General features: G+C 44.6%; 1 protein-coding gene across 1 annotated transcript; it reads left to right on the plus strand.

Moving 5' to 3' along the window:
• Nucleotides 1-1213: 1213 nt before the first annotated feature.
• Nucleotides 1214-1576, plus strand: TNP1 (transition protein 1; the record flags this gene model as incomplete). Its single annotated transcript, XM_080688840.1, has 2 exons — nucleotides 1214-1352; nucleotides 1548-1576. 2 exons carry the CDS (start codon nucleotides 1214-1216, stop codon nucleotides 1574-1576), a joined length of 168 nt encoding a protein of 55 aa, XP_080544966.1.
• Between the last annotated feature and the right edge of the window lie 24281 nt (nucleotides 1577-25857).

The following is a 25857-nucleotide window of genomic DNA, read 5'->3' on the forward strand; positions in this document are numbered from 1 at the left end:
AACCCTGTTTCAAAATTAAAAAAAAATTATAATATATATATATATATATATATATATATATATATATATATATATATAAAATTTGGGCTGGGGATGTAGCTCAGAGATAGAATTCCTCTAGGTTCAATTCCTATTCTTCTCCAATCCAAAAAAATAGCCTCTTTTTATTCACTAAGCTCACCTCCTCAAGCCATGGCCCACCCAGAAGCCTCTTAAGTTCATCATGTTATCCTGTTAACATTTTTAAGGCATTCAAGGATGGTTTGGTCGCTGCCTCTCTCTGTAGCCTCATCCTTCACCACATTGGAAAGTTACCCCTTTTCCCCTCTGCCCCAGCCAAAATAAGCTCCTAAGAAATTATTGCCTGGTTTTTGTAGATACCTGATGTAATAGCTTCCTCTCCACTGTGCTAAAAGTTCCATGCACGCGAGATCTATTTTTTTTAATCCACTATCTTTTAGCACCTACGTAGATAGCATAGCCTAGAAAAGCAATAAATATTTGTGACTAATTTTTTAATTGTCAGGCCAATAGTTCTCAACTAGCATGACTTTGCCCCTCATATCCCCCAGTATCCCAAAGGAATAAATTTTCTGAAATATTTTCGGCTATCATATCTGCAGAGGCTGTACTGACATCTAATGGGTAGAGGCCAGGGATTCTGCTGAATATCCTACAATACACAGGACCCACCAAAACTTACCCAGCCTGTGGTGTCAGTGGTACCCAGACTGAGAAACCCTGAGTTGGATGAAAGAAAATGTATATTTTGAATCAAATCTCCTAGAGTCGAGTGCTTATAGAAATACATTTGTTACCTTGAGATGCTGTGAGAGGTTTAAACAGGCATGTATACACACACTCATGACTGTTAGGTGTCCTACCAGTGGGAGACTCATATTTTTAGGTCTCTGGGACTCCCCCAGATGCCTAGGACAGGGATGGGATTTGGTTGCTCAATAACATCTGTCTGGAAAGCTTCAACTAACGTAAAAAGGACCTCAAACTCGAGGGCCAGCCTTGAACTGCACTGAAGGGGCCACCCTATTTCATATATATGACCAAAGTGCAAAAAAGGCCAGTGACATCACAAGAGAGTCCCACCCGCTTGCTAAGCCCCACCCCCTTGGTAGTCACAATGCCTTAAGTCTTTAAATACCCAGACTCGTGGCCTCCGGGCTTTGCAAAGCCCTTCATTTTGGCAGAAATTACAATGTCGACCAGCCGCAAATTAAAGAGCCATGGCATGAGGAGGGGCAAGAACCGATCCCCTCACAAGGGCGTCAAGAGAGGTAGCAGCAAAAGAAGGTACCGGAAGGGCAGCCTGAAGGGCAGAAAACGGGGCGATGATGGTAAGTGAGGACTGAGTGGGGGAGCCATTGAGCTTGGGAGGCACATTGCCCCCTGCCTCCTGGAGGCAGCCCTTGTGTGACCCTGAAATCTCAGCCTGAGATTATTTCCAGCGGCTCAGTCCCTATTTGGGCAAGAAGAGTGCTGATAGGTCTGTTCTAACAAGTGTCCCTTTCGCAACCTTCTTTCCTCCACAGCCAATCGCAATTACCGCTCCCACTTGTGACCCACCAGGGTCTGTGCCCTGGTGACCTTCGAACCTCGCCAGGCAGCAACGAGAGGAGAACTGCCAAGGAGACCTGAAGTTAGATCAAAGCCAGAGAAAAGCCTATCGTGTGGATAAAATGCCAGTCGTGATGGAGTGAGGAATGTATATGTTGGCTGTTTCTCCCCCCAACATCTCAATAAAAACTTGAAAATTGCAATGTTGCCTTTGCTATCTTTTGGTTGTGGGTTTCTGAGCCGGACAGGCTGGGGCAAGAATTAAACAGTAGGAAACCATTACATGAAAAATATCAAAGTAATTTGTCTTTTAACTCAATTCTTTGTAACTCACAGCCAGAAGGGCCATGAACCGTCACTCTCCCAAAGCTCCATCTCTCATACCAATATGGAAGAAACAAATGAGTTCAGCCGAGTGCCAATTATGAGCCAAGGACACCAGATGTTTCAAGAGATAGCATGGCAGGGGGGGAAATAACACTAAAGCTAAAGACTTGACCCAGAAATGCAGGACATTTGGAGGGGCTCCTCCTCCACTAACAGCATGGACAGGGAGAGCAGGGTGTTGAAAGGTTGATCCGGACAGAGTGTCTGTGTGGGAAGTGAAGGTTTAAGCCTAGACTTGGTTTGAAATGGACAAGACTGGAGGCAAGGCTAGCATGACATAGTACACAAGCTCATGTGAAAAGTACACAAGCTCATCAGGCATAGTACACAAGCTCATCAGGCATACAGACACTTCAAACTCGCCTTTGAACCAAGCTTGTGTTTCTCTGAACTGAATCTTGTCTGCAAAATAGAGACAAAAATCATCCGCCTTCACAACCCTCATCCTCCCTGCTTGTCCCTGCTTCCAATCTTTCACGTAATCTCCCATCCATATGTTGTCCACAGTGTAACTGAACAAAGCTCTTTTAACTTCTCATCTGGAGTTCTTGAAACACTGCAAGATGGCTAATGGGAAGTACCTGCACTCTGCTGCCTTTTCCTCTCGCCATCCTTCAGATTGCCCGTCTGCACAAAGACGGCCTTCCCACAAGGCCAAGTCAACAGTTAGGAACAAACCAGAAGGTTAGTGATGGAGAGAGTGTGACATCAGCTGCCCACGGGAAACTTATGACCGGGAAGCCAAACTGGTTAGGGGGTTTATCTGTCATCTCTGCAGATGTCTCAAATGAAAAGACATTACTGAAGGGACTAATTGCAAAGAAGAAAATTTCGGATTCTATCCTGAGCCCCTTAGGTGGGAAGAACAAAAGGACAAAATAGAATTATACGAGCCTAATGCAAGCCAGGACTGTTCAGGTGGACGCCCCCCTGGTGCAGACTGTTGAGGATCGCAGCTGTGGCTACAATCCTGGAGGCAGGTTAAAATGCCCGATATCACTAACCTCTGGCTGATGCTCCTGTTGAACATAGAAGCCAGCAGACAAGGGATATGGGTGATTCAAAGCTGAAGCCCCAGTCTCTCGGGGAATCAAGTGACAGCAAGTACTGAAAAATAGCATCAGTAATACAACAGTGATGGCCAATACGACTTCCTAGGCGAAATGTCTTCTTCCTTGAGACTTCTTAGAAGTTTGCCACTTCAGCACCCAGTTAGTCTTCTCCCAAAATCCCTTCAGGAGCCAATAATAGAGGTGGAGTAAGTAAGAGAAGGGGCTCAAAAGCAAGGTGTCAAGGTTTCTGTGTGTATTTTCATGTCATTTGCGTAATAGTTTTACCTGCAAACCAAGACACTGCACTGTTCTTCTATTTCAATGTTTCATTCCCACAATTTTCTAAATGATAAAACTCCCTAATTAATCCTGAGGACAGAAGAGTGGAAAATAGCCCCGGGATTGTGGAGGTAAGAGAGCCCCTGATGTCGGTGACTTCAGCCTTTGCCCTCTTGGACAAGCTGTGAGGGAGTGGCAGCTGCCCGGAAAACTCTGTTTATAGGAACATTTTCCAGGCTCACATATTGAGAATTTTCCAAGTTGGTGTTGACTTAGTCCCTGCCCCCCAGGAACATTCGTTCTGTCCCTCTTTATGGCTCCCAGAGGCCCAGCACCTGTGGGTCTTTGGACTAGAGTGATGTGCCTCAGGGAGACTGGAAGACTTCACTCTCTGCGTGATTTTTCCCCATCTCCCTAACCAAGGCAGACCTTGTTCCTCTCCCAGTTTTCTCTGGAACGCCATGTCCTGAAGTCATCACTTCTTTGGCTTTTTTGGAAAACGAAAATTCAAACAAAAAAAAATTAAGAATCTTGGCCATCAGCCCTTATGGGTCACCTTGACCTTCTTGTAAGCTGACTTGGATACGAGGCCTCTGCCCCCCTGGCTGCAGGGTCCCGTGGGAGCAGTGAAGTCTGGAGGGTCCATGTGTAGATGGAAGACCTGTGGGGAGCATGGCTGAGCCCCACCCCTTGCCCTGAGACTCCTTCAGATGACCCTGGGTGGGACCAGTGTGTCTGTTAAGCTGACCACAAGCAAACAGGAGGCTCTGGAGGAATACTCGGGGCTGGACTGTGGAGATGAAGTCAGAAATGGCAGCTGGGAGGAGACCTTGTGCACCCGGGGCAGTCAGTCCATGTCTGACAAGCCTCAGGCTTGGTTGTCGGGGTCACCCAAAGGTTCTGTCCTTTGAGACCAGAGAACAGCAGCAACCTGAACACTCCATCTCACTGTGGCTCTGCACTCTGAACACTCCTCACTCACTGGCCCTGGGGGAAGGATGGAACAGCACAGGATCTTAATCCCTGACCTCCAAGAGCCCTGGTTGGTGTGCCTTGCCAGGTTAATGAATGATGAAACTGGCTATTTTGCTTCTGCAGAGCCTGCCTCTCCTCGTGCCTGGTGCCATCTTTCTCCAGGGCTCGCCTTCAGTGGAGCTCTGCAGCCATCTCTGCCATCCTAGCCAAGAGCCCCAGAGTGGTGCAGATGAGATCCGTCACCACTCTGTCCCAGTGCAAGAAAGTGCCCAGCACTGAAGCCAGAGTCCAGATTCCATCTGAGCCCAATGCTCCCGCATCATGGCTTTGATTGACCCATTTGTACATATTCATATAACTTTCTTCTCGCAACTGGGGACATTTAATCTCTATGGCACAACTCCATCTCTATGACCAAGCCTGACTTTGGGCAGAAGGGAGTGGGACATCCTGGACAGTAGGCATGGGCACCGGGAAAGCCAGCCCTGTGTCTGGATGTCTATTCTACAGCAGTGATTTTGTAACCTCTATCAGCCCCATCTTCCTTATCTGTAAAATGTCATAGTATCTACCTCAAGGGATGCTTGTGAGCACTTAAAATGCTATCAATGGTAGGTCCTGAGTAACTTAGAAGCTCTCTCCCTCCTCTCTGGACCTGGGCCTCAGGAAGCCACACTACAGGAGGCTGAGTACTGCCCCCACGGACGCACTTCCCTAGTGGGGCCTGCTTGCTCTGCAGAGAGCCAGCTATGGGCTCCCATTGTGACCTGGCACCCCTCAGCCTCTCCTGAGCCTCTGCTTAGGCTGGGTCCTGACATCAGAAAATGTCTGCATTTGCCTGAGGCTTGTTTCCCTCCCTTATGAAATCTGAGAGCCGGGGGTGATTTATCTCTCCAACCAGACTGTAGACTCCTGAAGCAAGAGGCAGGGCCATCCACAGAGTGAGGGGCGTAAGGTTCACACACCGGGACACACAAACACCCATTGTGTATTGGGAAACAAATCAATGAACCCAAATCCTCAAAGAGTTGTAAAAAATAAATCTGAGTATGGATGTTGGTGAAAAGAAACCAAGGATAGATTAATAAGTCTTCTGATTAGAATCATGTTTATTTCTTTTCCTTTAGCAACAGGTAATCTCTGTAATTAGTTATGAAGTCTTCAGGTCTAACACACAGATTTTTTTTTACTGAAAACACCTTGCATTTCACAATCTATGGGGATCATCTTCAACTGTACTTAAGAATGAAAAACCAAAGAAGAGATCCAGTCTTCCACAGGACTAGAAAGTGAGCCTTTACTTATTGAAATAGTTTCCTTCAGAAACATAGAAGAATAATACCACACCAAGAATATAACAATACTACTGAATGCTTTAATGTACATGTAATCAGCTGTGGTTACCAGTAAGATACAGATTCTGAGCTGGGTGTGTTTTTGCACACTTGTAATCCCAGTACTAGGGAGGCTGAGACAGAGTATCATAAGTTTGAGGTGAGTTTCAGCAACTTAGCAAGAATAAAAATAATAAACAAAATAAAAATAAAGTAGGGCTGGAGTGTATAGGTTGGAGGTAGAATGCCCTGGATTCAATCACCAGTACCAAAAAAAAAAAAAAAGGATGCAGATTCTGATTCTGTAGGTTAGGGTGAGTCCAGGGTGAGACTGCATTTCTAAGCAGCTCCCAGCTGGTACTGATGGTACTCATCTAAAGAACCACACAGTGAATACCCAGGGTATACAGAATACTGAAAGGTTGAACTGGGGGTGTTGGGGCTTGGGGAGACCACAAAGGAGGCAAAGTACCCACCAAGGTGACAAAAATCTACTTTAATCTGAAAGAACTCGGCACTTTCAGGATTTGGGGGTTTGGGGCGAGGTCAGCGGGTCGGGGGAAGGGACCGATGAGTCATCTGCCTGAGGAGTCCCACAGCATAGTCCAAATTAGCCCGCTGAATCACCAACGAGGCAGGGTGGAAATGATCCTTCTTTTAAGCCGGTATTTTGGGGGGTGGGACTGCTCATGGGAACGCCGATTCTCACGCGACATCTGTAGTCTCATGATCTCAAGTAGGTCTCCTGGCACCTAGAGTCTCACAGGTATCTCCGCTTCCAGGATTCCTCCTCCTGTCCCCGCCACAAGATCATGTGGGGGAGGGGAGGGACCCAACTTATCAAATACTCGGAAGCCCTGAAAGCAGTTCCTAACTCAGCTCTCCCCAAATTTCCATGACAATTCATCAACCCTATCTGAGACTGACTGGACTTCCCAGGAGATCATAAGAAGTAAGGGAAGAGATGAGATGATCTCTCTAAAGTCCTCTTCAATTAAAAAAAAAAAATCTAAAGGACTAAAGGAAAAAAATGCAGCCAGCAGTCACATCTCACTAGGAATTGAAAGCAACATTGTCAAGTATAGGTAGAGGGGTTGATCTGGCCCAGGGCTCTCTCTGCTGCCTTTGGCCTTTGAACCTGGGACTGGCCACACCACCTCAGACCATGGGGATCGTACTTTCCAGAGACATATTTAAAAGAGATGAGAAAATGCCCTGGACACAAGCGAGGCTTTTCTCCCTTTGGCCAACACCAGTGACTTGAAAGGGATTTCTGTTTAACTACTTAGTCCTTTCCCTTGTACTTTTCTTTGCCCCTCCCCACCCTGGCTGCAAATCACAAATCTGCTCAAAATGTGTACCTGTAGCTGGGCATGGTGGTACATGCTTATTATCCCTGTACTTGGGAGGCTGAGACAGGAGGATCACAGATTCAAAGCCAGCCTCAGCAACTTAACAAGGCTTTCAGCAACCTAGTGAGACTTTATTCCCAAATAAGAAATTAATAAAATCAGGCTGGAAGTGTTGCTTGAAGGTAGAATGCCTCTGGGTTCAAGTCCCAGTACCAAAACAAAAACAAAAACAAAAATCAATGTATATCTGTTTGCATGTGGTTGAGACCAACAGAATCTAGCTAACTCAGAAAGAGGAGTAGGGGAGGAGCAAATCCATGGGGTTGGGCGGGGGTAGCCTTTCTCAGGGAAGAGCAGCAGGAGCTGGACAACTGGGCCTCACAGTGGGAGCCAGGTGGCAGCATCCAGGAGCTCAAGGTCTCTTCTCTAATTGAAAGGACTCCAATTGTTTTCCATTTTTACATCACCGTCTCCCAAGTTTAAAGAGAAAATGATGGTCCAATGTCTATTGCAGTAGGGCAGGGTTGGTCCTAAAAGGAAAATAGAAAGACCGTTGCCAAAGAACGGGGTATGTATGCTGGTCAGCCATATCTGATAATGTCTGCAATGGATTCAATGTACTGCTACCCTGCAAAGAATTCCAGGGTACCAGCTGCATAAGGTAAAACTTTTGCATCTCTGAGCAAATACCAGCCAGTTTTTTAATCCCTACCTCTATGAACACCTTTATAGCATGCAATTTTTCCTATAAAACTGGCATCTTAACACAATGGATGTAGAGTGTATAACATACATTTTACTTTCACCACCAGAACCAGAAGTTGTTTTTATTTTCAGCTCCACCCCGTCCATGTAGGACATTTTAAATTTTATCAAGAGAGTTCGCAGCAAAGGGACTAGCAAGGGGGAGTCACAGAGCTTCAGTGCAGGGCTGAGACTGTCGGATGGTCAGGCACATTGTCCATAGGCACATTTCCTATTTCTGCCTCAGCAAAAGTAAATGTGTTTGGAAGTCATGGATTCTTTCCACAGAAGCCAAGACTATAGTCATATAAAGTTGGGGTGAGGTAAGGCCCTGACCTTAGGGACTTCCTCTTCCCATGCCTAATTCCTAAGAAAAATGACGGCTCTCTTTCCCTTCTTCCACCCCAGACAGAAAACAAGAGTGTTTTAACAAATAGAAGGTCCTTGGGGTCCAGGGCTAAGTTGTCTAGTGTAGGAGCTGCTGGTTACACTCAGCTACTGAGTTCTCAGAATATGACTAGTTTGAGTGGTGATCGGCACTTACTGTTACATGCTAGTTTTCATATACTTAGTATAAAAAGAAAATATTTCACTAATAATTTTTCATTTTGAGCACGTGTTGAAATCAGTTTAGACATTAGGTTAAATAAAATAACAAATTGATTTTTACATATTTCTTCTTTGTTTTTTCCAAACATAGATACTTAAACTAGAAAATTTTAAATTACAAATATGACACCTATTTTCTATATTTCTTTTTGACAAAGCTGGCCTCGGCTCTTCTGGACTTTCACAGTTTAGCGGCTCCTCATCCCCTACATTCCCATCATAAGCCAGGCTTTGTGCTAAGCAAGCAATGCAGGGATGAACAAAGCCCATTGTCTACCCTCACCTTCCCAACTCCAGTGCACACAGACAAACTCTCCTTCCCCTCTTGGGCTTGGTGAAATTATCTTTTAGGTTTCAGGGTTGAGAAGATGGTTGCTGTGTTCTGTTGTCTATTCTCACAGCCCATATTATCATCCTGTTGCCCTTGATGATAACAAAAATGGTCACTTTTCTGGATGCCTGGGGGCAAAAATCACTCACCACAGTATATTTTCTACCAAGACAACTTTTAATTTTTAATAGATCATCTCAAATTTTGTTCATTATAAATGTATAATATACAAAATTTTCAAAGGTTTCTATTTTTAATGTATCATGAAATTCTGTTTCACACAGCCAAATAGTGTGTGGGGAGAAGAAATTTGATTTTGATATCTAATTATCACCATGATCTATGCACATTGCTTCTCTCTCTCTCTCTCTCTCTCTCTCTCTCTCTCTCTCTCTCTCTCTCTCTCTCATACACAGAAACAAAAAGTAGAAAAGTAGAAAATATAGATGGTATGGCACTCAGCTTTAAGTTTCATATTATTTTCCATATATTAATTTAGATATGAGATTTCAGGAATTTTTATGCCTAAGAATCATAATAACAGCAATGCTTGTAAAACACTTATACCACATATTCTAAGAGCATCGTAGGTACTGACTTATTTAACCATCACCACAATCACATGAAGTAGAGACTATTAGGATCTCTATTTTATTGATGAGAAACTGAGCCACCAAAAGCTCCAGCAGTTTGTCCAAGGTCCCATGGCTTGAGAGCAGCAGGGATGGAGTTTGACCAGCCCACCTGCTCTCCACGTCGATGTGCTTAACCACTAAGCCACTGCACCTTTTACAAGTAAAGGGATTGAAGTCTAGAGATTGGAAAGGACACACAGAAGATGGCTCAGGAACAGGCCCCAAACTGAAACTCTGCTTTCACTGCCCCCCCACCATTGTTCCAGTCCCCTGCCCGAAACCCAGACCACATCAGTGTCCAAAGTGGATAGATTGATAGTAGACCTAGGATGATTCAGGATGGATGGTAAGAACAGAAAGTGACATTTGTCACCAGTCTGGACCTGGTGGAGGCAGGACCAGCTGATTCAGACCCTCAGTCACAAGCTATAGCAAAAAGACCAAGGCCTTTGGGACCAGCCCATTCTACCTAGGAATCTCATCATAACCACTTGACAGTTAAGGAACCTTGAACAAATTACCCAACTTCTCCAGGGTGTGAGAAGTTTTTTACACACTCTGTAAAATTGGATTAATACCTTTTTCTAGGATCGGCATGATAATCTGTGTAAGATCCCTATGCAAAACAACTCATACATATCCCTGCATCCTAAGTACTCTATAGATATTAGTACCTCTCTGGAATATTCTCCTCCTCTCAACTTTCACAACAACCAAACAGGGACCCTGGCCTGAAATTTCTGCAAAAGGATCTATACTAGAGAAAAATAAGTGTGTCCATCTAGAGGGTTGTCTCAGTTACTGAAAAGTAAAAACCCTCACATCATTCACTACGCGGCGAGTTGAGCAACATTTACCACCGGGAGATGCGCCCCACAGCTTCACTAGTGTTGCTAGAAAGAAAAAGGAGGACTCTGTGACTCCTGTGTGAGTCACAGAAGCCCTTTGTGTCTCCCAGGAGGGAGGTTGGGGGAGGGGGTCTGGCAGCCTCGATTGTATCTAAGAAAGGCTGGCATCCCGCCCAGTCTGGTCTGGTGTGTTGCAAGGGCAGTGGGTGGAGGTGCCCTGCGAGGTGGGGACAGGTGTGGGCTCAGAGCAAAGACTTAAACAGTTCTCTCTCTCTCTCTCTCTCTCTCTCTCTCTCTCTCTCTCTCTCTCTCTCTCTCTCTCTCTCTGCTTGCCTTCTAACTTGAATTTTAATTAAATTCACTTTTTAAAGATATTTAGATGTAAAAGGGGCCCATTTTCCATGCCTGTGTTTCCTCAACTAAAAGGTAGGTCTTCTAAACATCCTGGAGCCCTCCAAGGAGTCCCTGTGCCCATTCGTCCCCCTGAATAGAGCACAGATTACACTCACCCCAACTGAACAGACCAACAGTGAGACCCCAGGACTCCCAGTGACTAGCCAAGACTTTTGTCTTTCTAGGTCCTCTTGACTTTCCATGGTTTCCAGGGTAATTAGAGACCAAGGAGAGGCACCCCTCTGCAAAGAGACTACTTTTATATCTCACGATCGATCGCCTCTTTCACTGAAATTCCTACCATAGTTCACCACAAAGCTCCCAATCAACCCTGGCAGAATGAATGGGCTTTATCACTTCTCAGTTTCTGGCTCACTGTGCTTGTCATTCTGGAAGTCTTCAGTCCCTGTGGGTACAATAATACTATAGCTACAGACCTTGCGTCCCTAATGGAGCACAATTTCCCTGGAGACAGAGCCACCGCCCGCTCTGTCCCATCCACGTTACTCACTAAAGGCCTCTCTAGTTGGGACAATATCCTCCCCCACTAAATCACTGCGGGCTTCTTGAATGTCTCCTCTGTACTCAGACTGCATTTGTAGTTTCCCACATCCCTCAAAGATGGCAACCAGCGTTCCATAAATGTCTGTGGAGTGAAAGACCGCTCTACCACAGCCTGGTGCCTATGCTGGAAGAGTGGCCCCCAGCACCATGTACAGCAGGTTATATATGTCTCTAAGGGGAGCAGCTCAGCCACACTAAAGAGGAGGCTCATCACCAGCGGTGTGCAATGGAAGGTCCTAGGCCCCTCAAGCTACACACCTGGAATTCCCAGGTTGCCTTTTCTGTAACACCTACATTCTAAAAGTGTCAATTTGATCAAAGAGGGTAGGGGAGGACTCCATAAACTCAAACTGTTACTCCAGGCCTGAACATTCCCACAGAAGGAGTAGTGTGGTGTTTCATCCACCACTGCATTACCAGCCCCTAGTAGAGTGCCTGGGACATAATAGTTGCTTAATGAACATGTAGAATGGCTGGAGAGCAAGGTGGAGGTGGTGCTTCTGAAAAGAGACCACAGGTACCCCCCACTAGGAAGAGAAAGCCAACAAAGAGAAAAAATTGAGATTAGGGGGACTTTTAAGTCTTATGTGTTTTGGTTAGAAATTGAAGGTCAAGGTCATCAAGTGGAGAGAAAAGGACAGTGAATCAAGGCTTGGGAGACCTGAGGCTTGGTTCTGGTGAACTCAGGCAAAAGAAAACTGCCAGGAGGAGGGAGTAGTGTTAGTGAAGTCTTCATACCATCCCACTGTCCTACACCACCTCCACCCCACCAACTAGGCCAGATGCTGTGTGTGTGTGTGTGTGTGTGTGTGTGTGTGTGTGTGTGTACGTAGTAATCAGGCATTCTACCTCTGAGCTACATCCTCAGACCTTTTTAAATTTTATTGTTTCAAAACAAGGTCTCACTAGGTTGCTGAGACTCTCACTAAGTTGCAGAGGCTGGCCTGGAACCTGCGATCCTTCTGCCTTAGTCTCTCAAGTACTGGAATTCGAAAGTCAGATTCTTTTTTATACTAGAAAAGCACTATAATGCTCTGGGACCCACAATCCTCCTGCCTCAGTCTCCCAAGTCTGAAATTAGAAGCTCGTATTCTTTCGCATCCTAGAAAAGCACTAGAAAGCTTAACATCACTTTTAATATTCATGACTCTATTCTTATACAATTCTCTGACTGTAAGCTTCATGAAGCTGGGGGTCAAAGTTTGGGTTTCTGACTTGCTTGCTGGCCATAGTATACCCAACATCCACCACCATAACTGAAGTACATAATAGATATCTGTTAAACTCATCTATCCATTATTATATATTTCTCAATTACAAGCCAGTTTTATATGGCATCTAGAGTGGCTGTCACTGCAAATGTAGCCACCTTGTAACTGTAAAGTTGTGTTCAAGAAAGCTGATGAGGACCGACAAAGCTGGGCCTCTGCCCTAGGGATCTAGTAAGAAGCAGACCAATGTATATGACTATCGGGGCAAAATAAAATGATTCTGCCTTCAAAAAGTATGGGATGCTTTTCAAACCTCAGACTGACACTCATCTGAGCTGAGAAAGTGAATTTGAGGGACTTGCAGGGTGCAGGTCTGGGGAAGACAGGAGTACAGAAGGTTTTGCTAGTGGAACCCAGAAAGTAAGCCACCAGCCAGCAATGTCCAAGGAGCAGCTGGCCCCTTGCAGGAAAGTTTGGACTTGAGTTGGGGAAAGTTTGTATCAAGAATGCCTGTGGAAAGAATTTAGCATCCTCCACACTCCAAGACTAAGAGAGGAAGCAGAGCTAGGCAGAGAGAGAGACATAACCCAGAGTTTTTCATTCTGCTTTGTGTTAAGTTGTAGCAAGCTATGTGTCCATAAATCGTCCTTCAACATATAAACTTTGTACTAAGATTTTGAGCTTTACCAGGTTCACAGCCAGCCTCAACCACTTCGTGAGACTCTGAACAACCTAGCAAGACCTTGTTTCAAAACAACTACTATACATTTACATACATGTATAAAAACATATGTATATACATATGCATATATACATATATGCACATGTGTATACATATATGTATATATGTACATATATAGACATAAACACACACATACATACACACACACACACACACACACACATTCATAGCTCAGAGGTAGAATGCCTCTGCTTCAACTCCAGTACCAAAAAGGAAAAAAAAAAAGATTTTGTGTTTTAATCAAAAGTTAGAGAACTACATCATGAGGCTGATTCATTATCAAGAAATATTTGGGGTTTAGAACATGAAGAATGATGGGCATGGTGGCGCACGCTGGTAATCCCAGTGCTTAGGAGGCTGAGACAGGAGGATCGCATGGGTTTGAAGCCAGCCTCAGCTACTTAATGAGGCTCTCAGAAACTCAGTGAGATGCTGTTTCCAAATAAAATATAAAATAGGTCTGGGATGTAGAAAGCCCCTGGGTTCCACCCCCAGTACCACCAAAAAAAGAAAAAGAAAAGAAAAAAAAGAGAAAAAAAAGAACATGAAGAAAGATCTGAGTCATAAAAAAAAAAAACTTAACAAACCCAGCAGTGCCACCAACCACTCAACTTGATACCCACACACCGTGAGGGGCCCGTTGAAGTGTGTCTGGGAAATCCAGGCAAAAACTTTGGACCTAAGATATTTAAAACCCTGATGGGTGGAAGTTGAAACAAACAAACAAACAAAAAAAAAACAGTTAAGAGCTGATCTACTAAAAATGCACATGGGTAAACTACTGGACTCAGAAATTTCACCTCTGGGATTGGCTATGGTTTGAATACCTGTACCCTCCAAATTCAGGTTGGAAATTCATTCCCAACGTAACAGTATTAAGAGGTGAGGCCTATAAAAAGTGATTAGGCCATGAGGGTCCCATCTTCGTGAACAGAACCCACACCTCACTAAAGGGCTGGAGAGAACTGGATAAGCCCAATTTTTGCTCTGTTTTATGTGAAAACACAGCATTTTTTCTTCTCTGTAGAATGCAGTATTTAATTAAGGTGCCAACTTGGAAGCAGAGACCAGGCCCTCACCAGACACCCAATCCGCAGCACCTTGACCTTGCACTCCCCAGCCAGTACTATGAAATATAAAGTTCTGTTATTGCTTAATTACCAAGTCTCAGGTACTTTGTTAGAGCGATATAAACTGAGACATCATCTGTTCTCAAGAAATTCTTATATCTCTGCATAAGAAGTGTTCAATAATGCTCAGAGCAGCATTTAAAACATAGAGTTTCTTAAATAGTAAAAGTGGTCTAATGAGGACCAGTATAGTATGTATGCCCTAGGAGACTGGTCAAATAAAGTAAAATTACATCTATACCATAATATAGTCTATAGAAGTTAAAAAGTAGTTATGTAGATATGTACTGATACAGATAGATTTCTGAGACTTATTATTGAGACCAAAAAAAGTAAAATGCAGAATAACATATACAGTATGATCTCCTTTAAGATTTTAAAATATTTTATATTTAAAAATAAGATGATACAGCTGGGCGTGGTAGTGCACACTTGTAATCCTAGCATTCAGGAGGCTGAGACAAGAGGATCCAGGTTCGAGGACAGCCTCAGCTATTTAGTGAGGGCCCCTGCAACTCAGTGAGACCCTGTTTCAAAATAAAGAATAAAGCCAGGTGTGGTGGCGCATGCTTGTAATCCCTGTGCTTGGGAGGCAGAGACAGGAGGATCGAGCAGGTTCAAAGCCAGCTGCGTTGACTTAAGAGACCATGTTTCCAAATAAAAAGTATAAAATTGGTCTGGGAGTGTAGCCCGAAAGTAGAAGGGTTTCCAGAAATCCCATTACCACCAAATAAATAAATAAAAATAAAGAATAAAAATAGGGCTGGGGGTGTAGCTCAGAGGTAGAATGTCCCTGGGTTCCATCCCTAGTACCACAAAAATAAATAAATAAATAAATAAATAAATAAATAAATAAATAAATATAAGATAATTTAACATGTACATAACTGTATGCAAACATATATTTATTTAATTGTGTGAGTACACATATGTACATATATAGACACATAATTTTGTGCATAATTAAATACTTTTACAAGCTACTGACAGTGATCATTTCTGGGGAGAATGAAACTAAATGATAAAGAAAGAAGACTTGATTTACCTATATTGTTGAAATTTTATTGCACAGTACTTCTATAATTAACGTTTTTTAATTTCCTTAAACTGTGAGCAATTTCTATCTGGCAAGAACTAGAAACATCAACAGACCTTCAGCATAGAGAGTCTCTTTGTTCTGAGGAAATTGCCTAAACAAGGGTTTTAGTTATATTAATGGGCTGTCTTCTGTGCCTGAGACATGCTTGCCAGGAGAAAAAGTTCTTTAGGGTGTGAATGCTCCTTGTGCTAGCACATTCCCATGTGGGAGTAAAATGGAATGGATTGGGAGGCTTTGGAGGACTGCTTCCTAATTGAGAAAGGAGCAAGGACCCCTAGGATGGTGGCCGCTCGCATCCCACCCAACAGCAGTATGCTCAGCACCTGAGGCCCCGTGCCAGAGGCTTAAGCACAAGGATAGAACATTTTCATAAGACTTTCATGAGACTGGCTGCCAACTATGCACTTTCTATGCCTACATACCCAAATGAAGCCCTGAGTTACAAGAGAGCTTCCCTTCTGGCTTGTGTGGAAAAACTTTACAGACCACGGATAGGTAGCTATTGTGAATGGACTCATTCTTGCATTGTAGTTTTCAGTGGGTCATTACTGATATGCAATAAAGCTCTAAGTTTCATATACTTAATTTTATACCTGGTTACATGCTAATCTCTTGGATTTTTTAGATCATTCAGCGTGTTGTAGGCATGCCATCTGTAATGGACTGAATCATGTCCCTTTAAATTCATAAGTTCAAGCCTTAATCACAAATATTTAAGAATGTGACATATTTTAGAGACAGGACCTCGAGGGAAGTGATGAAGTCCAGGCTATTAAATTGGGCCATAAGCAGAATTGACTGGTGTTCTCATAGAAATAGGAAATTTGGGGGCTGAAACCAGAGAACTACAGTAATAAATATATTTCCATTTTCATAGCACAATTTACAATATCCAAACTATGGAACCAACCTAAGTGTCCATCATCAACAGATGAATGGATTATAAAACTGTGGGAAATACACAATGGAATTCTACTCGGCAATAAAGAAAAATACAATTATGTCATTTGCAAGAAAATAGAAGACCCTGGGGAACATTACCTTAAGTGAGATTAGCCTATCACAGAAAGTGAAGGGTCATATCTTTTTTTAAATATGTGCAGCATAGGGAGTAATTGGAATACAAGAGAGACTCCAGATGATGAGGAGAAACCTCGGGGAACCGGGGAAGAGCTATAAGGGTGGGGGTGGAGGAAGACTTAGGTTCATTAATAGAAATATTACCATAGACTATGTGTCTACATGTGAATATACACCAAGGTCAATCTGGGTGCTCTGTATTGGGAGGGAGGGAGATGGGGAGGGGGGCACCAAGAGCGTGTGCATGGGTGTCATTTTCAACATGATTTATATCATGATATGCGACTATAATGCACCAATAAAAACACAAAAAAGTATAGAAAATTTGTACACAAAGGGGTGCCTCCAGAGCTGTGCATACACAACCAAGTGACGAGGTGACAAAAGCTGAGCGTCTTCCAGCCAAGGAGAGAAACCTCAGAAGCCACCGGACCTGCAGATCCTTTGATCTTGGACTTCCAGCCTCCAGAACTGTGTGAGAAAGTTCATTTCTGATGTTTAAGCCACACAGCCTGCGGCACTTTGTCATGACCGCCCTAGAAAACTAATATATCATAATACAATCAGAAAACAAGAAGGAGTTTGGCTGTTTTTCCACCGTGGTCCCATAGGCATATTCTCGTTTTCTACCAAGTCCCATCAGCAGCCACGCATTTAGGGGATGCCATGAGAGGGGAGGTTCACATTTGATTTTCTATTGTGTCTATTTTTATCAATTTAGTCACCTTCTATGAAAGAGTTAACTTTGGTAGATACTGAGCGTCATTTGATTGATCCTGTGAAGCTGACTTCGTTATCCTGATGATCCGACGAGTAAACTGAGTCTCCCTTACTGAGGGTAAGGGACTTGTTTGGGGGTTCAGCTGGTACTATGATTCAGATTTTCAGTTGCTCAGTCAAATCCCTTCTGGGTTCTATTTTATTATCAAGCAAATGACTGGCAATAAAGAAGAAACTTTCATTTTAAGATAAAATAAGCAAGCATTTACTCCCCGGTGCTATGATTGCTGCTTTCAGAGTGTGCAGTGTCCTTTCTGCCACTGACTCTTGCTTTCCCTCTGTGAAGGGGAAGAGAGTTTTCACCAAATGAAAGGCAGAGCCCCACAGTTACGTGATGAATACCTGCCTTTTGGGTATCTGCCTCCAGTGCCTCTGCTGTACTGCTTAGGAGGGGGACAAGCTCTTAGCATGGTGGGCAGTTTCTGAGATGGCTCCTAATGAATCCTGCCTCCGCTGTTCAGAAGTGTGAGCTATACACAGTAGCTTGCTCCAGCCAGAGAGATTCCACAAAATGTGACACTGATTCTAGGATTCGTTTAGGAAAAGACTTTGTGGTCCGTCTTGCTCATCTCACTGAGCTTTTCCTTATTCACACCCATGGAAGCCAGCCTGCCATGCTGTGCACTGCTATATGGAGAGGAACACACCGCAGAGGACTCGGGGGACCCTCTGGCTTCAGCCAGTGGAGGACAGAAGATCTTGGCCCAACGGTCTGTGAAGAGCAGAATTCTGGACTGAGCTTGTTGAATGAGCTTAGCAGATCTCCAATCAAGCCTTCGAGTGAGAATGTAGCCCTGCTAAGACCTTGACTGCAGCATCATGAGTCTTGGAGTCATTGGACTCAGCTAAGACATACTTGTTTTCCTGAGCCACAGAACTATGAAACAATATGTGTTTATGGGGTTGTTGGTTTGCTTGTTTGTGGCACTAAGAATGGAATTCAGGGGCATTCTATCTCCGAGCTAAACCCCCAGCTTTTTTTTTTTTTTTTTCAGTACTGGGTATGGAACACAGGGGCATTCTACCTCCAAGCTATATCCCCAGCCCTTACTGAGTTGCAAAAGGCCTCACTAAGTAGCTTGAGGCTGGCCACAAACCTCTATCCTCCTGTCTCAGCCTCCCAAATGCTGGGATTACAATTGTGCACCACCAATCCCGGCTCCCCCAGCCCTTTTTAATTGTTTGTTTTGAACAGGTTGCTGGAAGTCTGATTATGTTGCTGAGGCTGCCCCAAACATGCAATCTCCTGTCTCAGCCTCCCAAGTACTGGGATTATAGGCATGCACCACCACCCCCAGTCCCAGTCCTTCTTAATTTTTTTTTTTTTTTGTAAATAGGATCTAAGTTGCTGAGAGATTAATATGTTGCTGAGGCTGCCTTCAAGCATACAATCTTCCTTTCTCGGCCTCCCATGTACTGTGATTACAGGTGTGTACCACAAAGCCCAGATGTGTTTATGATCTTTTAAACTACTAATTGTGGGTATGATTTCTTACATCTTAATACATATCTGATACATTCATTCAGTCTAAAAGTAAAAATATCTGGATCCGAGTCTCAGTTCTATCAATAGCTTACAATGAACCCTTAGGCAAGTTACTTCTGGGAATCAGCTGGCCTGCTTTCCTGTGAAACAAGGGATGTGAGAAAGATATCTCTAAAAACCCCTCCCAGCTCTCAAACTTCTTAAGTCTCCTGACATGATCTCCCAAACCCTTTTCTATGGCCCTCACCACCACATCTCATCTCCTGTCATGTTCCATTTCCCTCCAGGCCCTCGCTCTTCCCAGGGATCTGTCCTCCTTACTCCTGTCAATTCTGCAGTAAAAAGGGAAGAGAGGTCTTCCTGGGGTGAGGAGCTCAGCCCCTGCAGTCCAGCGCAGCCTTTCCTCAAGTCAAAGGAGCTTCCTGAAGGCTACTGCGCGCTATTAATTGTTCCCACCTTTTATATACTTACTGACTACTGCCACCTGCTACACACAGCCTTCTGTCCCCTCTTCAACCTTCGTGAAATCCATGTCACCCATGCTTCTCCATTTTCCCACCCAGAGCTCCACGAGGCTCTCCACGACTGCCTTGACTTACTAAAAACCTTGGCCCTGGTCAGCACAGCTCAGGGAGCCCAGCAAATAGAATCTCAGGAGACCAGGCCATCCACCCAGAATGCTGACTCAGCACTTCCTTCAAAACATCTGGTTCCAGGGAAGCAGGTCACAGACTTAAGAGAGGCTGAGAGGCCATCTGGAGGGTGAGGCCATGTTGGGGAGTTGGGACTCTCAAGTTCAAGCCTCTGTGATGTTGGACTGTCTGGGCACCGTGAACACGATCCTAACTCTAAACCTCAGTTTACCTTTATACAGACCAGACAAAAATGCCCAAGAGACTTTGTAGGCTCTGCTATCTTCACTGAAGCTTCTCCTCCCATCCACATACTGCAAACCTTTTTCACAGCCTCCTTACAACACCCCAACCCTCCCTTAGAGGGTCTCAACCTGAGAGAGAGAGAGAGAGAGAGAGAGAGAGAGAGAGAGAGAGAAAAGGAAAATAAACTTTCTAAAAGACAGTAAGCATGGTAAAGGAGACCCACAAGTGAAAACTGAATAGAGAATTTCTTCCTCTATTGCCTCCTAGTTCTGATTTGGGGGCGCACACGTGTCAATGCAGCCTACTGTAGTAACCAGTAGGTTTTTGGCAGCACTTGTGTTCTCTAGAAGAGAAAATAAATGAGGCACCAAAAAAGAACTAACTTTTTCTAACGCATTTCAATTCCTTTTGACATCACATGCAATTGTGAGATTCATCTGAGAGGCTGAGTGATTCATTCGTGTTCAGTAGAGTGTATGCCAAAGAGGTCAGGGCCTCTACCTGGGCCTCTTCCTCCTTCAAATAAAAAAACTAACTTAAAGCTTAAACTTTAAAGGGAGTTGATTGGTTCACCTGATATTAAAAAAAAATTGTAAGGTATCCTGGCATCAACAGTTTTACTCAGGACTTTTTATTTCTGTTTTAATTTTTACTTCATTAACACTTCTTTCCCTGGTTTGTTTTGTTTTGTTTTGTTTTTATTTTGTGATACTGGGCATTAAACCCAGGGACATTCTACCTCTGAACTACAATCCTTTTTAGTTTTTTTTTGTTTTTTTTTTAAACAACCTCTTGCTAGGTTGCTTAGAGTCTCACCCAATTGCTGAGGCTGGTTTCATCTTAAATTCTTCCTGTTTCTGCCTCCAAAGTACTGGGTTGTTTGTTTGTTCGTTTGTTTTGGGTGGTACTGGGGTTCCTGGAAGCCCTTCTACTTCCGGCCTACACTCCAAGACCTATTTTTATATTTTTATTTGGAAACAGGGTCTCTTAAGCCAGCACGGCTGGCTTCGAACCTGCGCGATCCTCCTGTCTCCGCCTCCCAAGCACGGGGATTACAAGCGTGCGCCACCACTCCCGACACCAAAGTACTGTTTTTCATAGGGCTACAGGCAGCTTGGAGGTCATGACTTCCTCACTGTTGTCTAGAAGGATAGTAGGAATATTCTTGCTCCAGCACTCACAGTTAAAGTGTATGGATATAGGAATAAGTGGCTACTTAAACCACGGAATCAGCCTAGATAACCAGACACAGAAAATATGGTCTATGTACACAATGGAATTTTTGTCAGCCATAAAGAAGAGTGAAATGTTATTTGCAAGAAACCAATGGAACTGAAGGTCATAATGTTGAGAAATAAGCCAGTCACAAAAAGACAAGGATCACATGTTTTCTCTCATATGTGAAAACAATTTTTTAAAAAAGAACTGAAAGCAGAAAAGAGACTATTAAAAAAGGGGAAAGGGACAGAGTGTGTGAGGGCAAAAAAGACAAGAAAGGGTAATAGGAAAGGTGGGTGTAATCAAAGAACAATATATGTGTGCATGGAAAGATCACAGTGAAACCTATTAATTTTCATAATTAGTGAGTTAATATATAGAAAACATTTACAAAAATCAACGATGGCTACTACCCTAAAGAAGCCAATAGATTTTATTTTCTCTGACAATACTGCTAAATTGGTAGCAGCTATCAGGATCATTGGGTTGATAAGGATTCTAAATCTAGTTTAAAAAGTGGCCACCCAGAAAGATATACCCACGTTCTAAAGTCCAGAATCTATGCATGTGGCCTCGTCTGGAAAGAAGGTCTTTGAAGATGCGATTAAAGAACTCAGGGTGAGATCTTCCTGGATTGAAGGTGGCACCCCAAACCCAGTGACTGGTATACTTAAACAAGAAAGACAGGGAGAGATCTGAGACACCGAGACAGAAAAGAAGACCATGTGAAGAGGAAGCAAAGATTGGAAGGACACGTCTGCATGCCAGAGATGGATGGGGCCCACCAGGAGCTGGGAGGGTCTCCCTCAGGGTCTACAGAAAGAACCGGGCCTGCTGAAACCTGGATTTCAGCCTGTTCAGCATTGGCACCCAGGAATGTGAGAGAATCCATCACCGCTGTCTTAAAACCAGGGAGTTTGTGATCATTTATACAGCAGCCCCAGGAAAAGAGGAAAGTCTGCACCACAACTCAGCCAACTAGAGAGCCATGCAGGAATCTACCTCATCATTCTATCCGGTTTCAACAGCTCAGAGACCCAGCAGCCTGTAAAAGCATCTAGGATCCAGTGACCTTCCTCATAAAAACCTGTTTACGTGGGCATCCCAGACTCCATGAAAGCAATGAAACACACCACCTACAGTAAGTACCTCAGAAGGTACTGCTGAGTGACCCCAGAGAGTACAGAGACCTGTGCCGTTGAGCTGCCAGGTTTAACTGCGAGGGTACACATGCGCACACGACCCCACAGCTTGAAAGCAGGGACTGTGTCTGTTTCATTTCGATTTTCTTTTCTCTACTCATCCCCCTTGTGCCCGCAAGGCGCCTCGCGCACACAGGACATAGGATCAAAGTTGGATGAGTGAATGAAGGAGAGAAGAAAATGAATTAATTGGCTATTTAGTGAATTCCCAGGCCATGAACTGGAGCCAAGAGAAGCAGGTTGCTCTTGGATACACCAATAAATCCCTTTGCTAATCTACCCTTCCAAAGAGGCACACAAAGCTAGACTGAGAAACAGAAATCTGTGGGAAAGTCAGAATTTGAACCAAATTGAATTACCTGTGCCGAGAACTGGTTCAGACTTGTCCAGGCTCTTGCCCACAACTCTCAGACACGCTGTCCTTTCCACTGGGCCTGGGTATGTGAGAAGGGCTAAGGAACGCTGTTGGATTATTTAAGCCTCCTCATTTGATGAGTGATTAAAGCAGTCTCTCCAGTGGCTGACTTAGAAGCCAGCCCTCCCAGACCCTGGTCCCAGCTGTGTTATTGACAGTCAATGTGACGAAGGGAAAGTGACGCACCTCTCTCGGCCTCAGTTTCCTCCTCTGTAAACTAGGCATAGTACTACTTCAATGCAGTGCCACTTCAACACCACTACTGCAACGAAGTAAAGGTACTACTTTATTGGATTATTCTGAGGATTAGGTGAGCTGCTATTTACAAACTGCTTAAAACGCTAGCTGGCTTAGAGAAAGAACAGGACCTAAATGAATGCTATTCCTGGTCCTCCTTTCTGCATGCAAGAATAGCTTGGCTGATAGACAAATTGGAGCCCACAGATCTTAGCCCTTGGCCTCACAGTGTTTTGGTGTCAGATGAAGAACCCAAGGACTGTGTAGACATGGACTGGATCCAGGGAGCCACACTCCTTCTCTTGTCTGGATAACAAGAGTCTTGGCCACATCTACTACCCATGCCCTGGCCTTCCTTTGACCCATAATAGCTCAACAGTAAAGTCCAACCAGCCAAGGAATAGAGCAGTAGGAGCCTCCCTTCTCCATAATGGACAAAAATATTGCAGGAAACCCTAGAGGTTTATGTGAAATTCTGCCTCTGCTTTGCACAAACTTCATCTCTCTCTCTCTCTCTCTCTCTCTCTCTCTATATATATATATATATATATATATATATATATATATATATATATATATCTCTATATCTCTATCTCTATCTCTCTCCTCTTTTTCTGAGCTGCAAATGCCCATTTTGTCAAAAGAATAACAAAGATGCATATATGCCTATAAATGGAAACTGCTGTGGTGGCCGAGGGCTTCTCTCTGCCAAGGAAAACAAGTGCAGGGTGCTGGAAGGAGAGGAGCCAGGGAGCCAGGGAATCAGAAGCTCTGCCTCTCCCTGGGACCCGGGCCTGTGCAAGCCTGGCCCTGTGGGAACTGTAGCCTCGTGGTCCTGCAGGAAAGGTCTGCCAGGAACCTTGGGGCCATGGACCAGGAGTTGCTGGGAGCTGAATGCCGCAATTTGCCATGGGAAAGGAAAGAGACAATTGGAGGCTGGTGGCCCAGAGAAACCACTGTTTAATTCAACAGGCATCAACTGAATGATTGCTGTGTGCAAAGCACGGAGCTACAGGGCAGAAGCAGCAAGGTCACCATGTTTTCCCTCCCCAAAGACCCAAAGCAATGGGAGAGTGAGCCATGAGAGTGAGGGCGAGACTCTTTCAGAGATGAGCCTGGCCTTGCAGGGCACTCACTGGCTCTACTTTGAATGAGGAAGGACGACATTTCCCTGGAGTCAAGGTTCACTCAGGTGGAGGACGTGAGATTAGAGGTATGTTTTAAAGGAAGAGCAGGATTGTGACAGATGAAGATAGGGTCATGAGAGGGCACTCTGAGCTAAGTGATCCATGTATCAAGGCATGAAGACAGGGAGACAAAAGTCACCTCTCCAGAGAACGAGGGGTCTACTTTGGCAGGATGGACAAATGTGCATGAAATACCTACCTATTAAAGGTACAATTTGGTGGGCGACTGAAAATCTGGGCTGGAAAATTTGTGCCTGACTCAGAAGGGGAGGGAAGCTCACTGAAGGTTTGAGAGCTCGGCGATCACCAGATGGTACTTGCTGACTTACTGGTAGCAAGGTTGAAAGGAAGAAGAATGCACACTCCTATGACTATCAGCCCTTGGAGAGAACACCTAAGGCTTTCACTGACAGTCCCAAACAAAGAATTCCCAAGCTCGGCTTATGCAGGAGGACTCCAGCCTGCCTCCCACACCAGTGCCTCTTGTGCCACCTTCACCAGAGCCCAGAAAAGCCTGATCTCTTCCCAGTCCTCCAACATGGCAAGCCTTTTCCACTTGAAAGCCTTAACTCACTTGTCCTCAGGATGGCCACCATTCCTTCCTGCATGCATCCACCATTCCCCCTTGGAGAGGTAGAGCCTAATCCTCTGTGTCCTAGAATATGAGCTCCTTGGTCAACAAGATACTGCAAAAGTGATACTAGACCAATCTGGGCCTATCCTTGAAGAAGATGGGCAATTTCCTCCTTCCTGCTCACGAGAGAAGTCATCCATCCCAAGTTCCCCATGCTAGAAGAAGCCAAAACCAGCCCCATGGAGAAGCCACACTGGGAGCACCAATTGCCTACTTCCAGCTCTTCCAGTCAGCCTAAACCATGGCCAGATGAGTGAGTCAAGGAACTGTCTTGAATATTCTGCCATCTCAAAGCTTCAGATGATTCCTGTCCTACCTGCTGACTACAACTTCACAAGAGGCCCTCAAAGAAAACCAACACCTAGCACAGCCCAGTCAATCCACAGAGCTGTGAGAAATAAGCTTTCTATCTTAAATCACACCCAAACTAAGTTTGGGGGTACTTTTGTCTTTTCTCTAAAATATTCTTTTTCCCTCACCCTTGCATTTCTGAGGAAAGACAAAACTCCCCATGGCTTCCATATCTTTCTGTCTTCTTTCCAGGATCGATTCCCCACCCCCACCCTACAGCAAGCAACAAAGGGACCTTGTGAAGCATGAGAGCAATTTCCCACTCGCTGTGCAGCCCTCATCTGTCTCCATGTGGCTGTATCTGTTTCCCCACATCAGGGAGCAGACCTGTGGGTCTCAAAAGAGGACTTCACAGAGCGTCTCAATCACCTGCCTGGGACTGGGTGGGAGCTGGAAGACAGCCACGCCAGAGGCCGCAGGGGCACTGACCTCGGGCCTGGCAGAGGCGGTAGCTGCTTTTGCAATGGGCTTCTGCCGTGACCAGTCCTAGGGGAGCATCTGCAGATCTCTGGCTGCTTTGGAATAGGCCATGGGAAAGTCCAAGAGCAGCCACAGCTCTTGACAACCATCCCAGAATCCCACTGCAGCCCTGTGCCAGAGTACACGGAGCCCTTAGGTCTTGGGTTCTATGCTATTTTATTCACTTTTAGTTTTTGGCTGGACTTTTTGTTGGAAATTCAGAACACTAAAGCTATCCCAGGGCATTCGTTCCAAGCATGCCACGCAGCTTCTCTGCAGCTGATAACTAGGGACCCATGCTCAGTTCCACAGCTCAGCACAACAAAAAGGCCAAGCTCGCAAGACTGCCTAACAGAGACCCAAGTCCAGAGAATCAGGAACTAAAACCAAAACCCAAATCCTTGCCTCCAGTCCCTAAATACTCCTGCCAAGGCCCAGGGAAATGTAAGTTACTATGGAGACAGATGACCACCTTGTTCACTTCTGAATCCTCAGTACCCAGAGCAGTCCTAACACACAGTAGGTTTCAATAAGCCTGGACTGAAGAGGGATGAATTCTAGGCTGTGCAAAGAGAATCTCCAAGCAGAGTAACGTCCCGCAGACACAGAGCATCTCGTCTTAGGTTGCAATGCAGAGGCGATGGGAAGGCAAGGGTTAATAAACTATGGGCCA

This window comes from Muscardinus avellanarius (assembly GCF_963383645.1).
Source record: "Muscardinus avellanarius genome assembly, chromosome: 2".
Classification (NCBI taxonomy): domain Eukaryota; kingdom Metazoa; phylum Chordata; class Mammalia; order Rodentia; family Gliridae; genus Muscardinus; species Muscardinus avellanarius.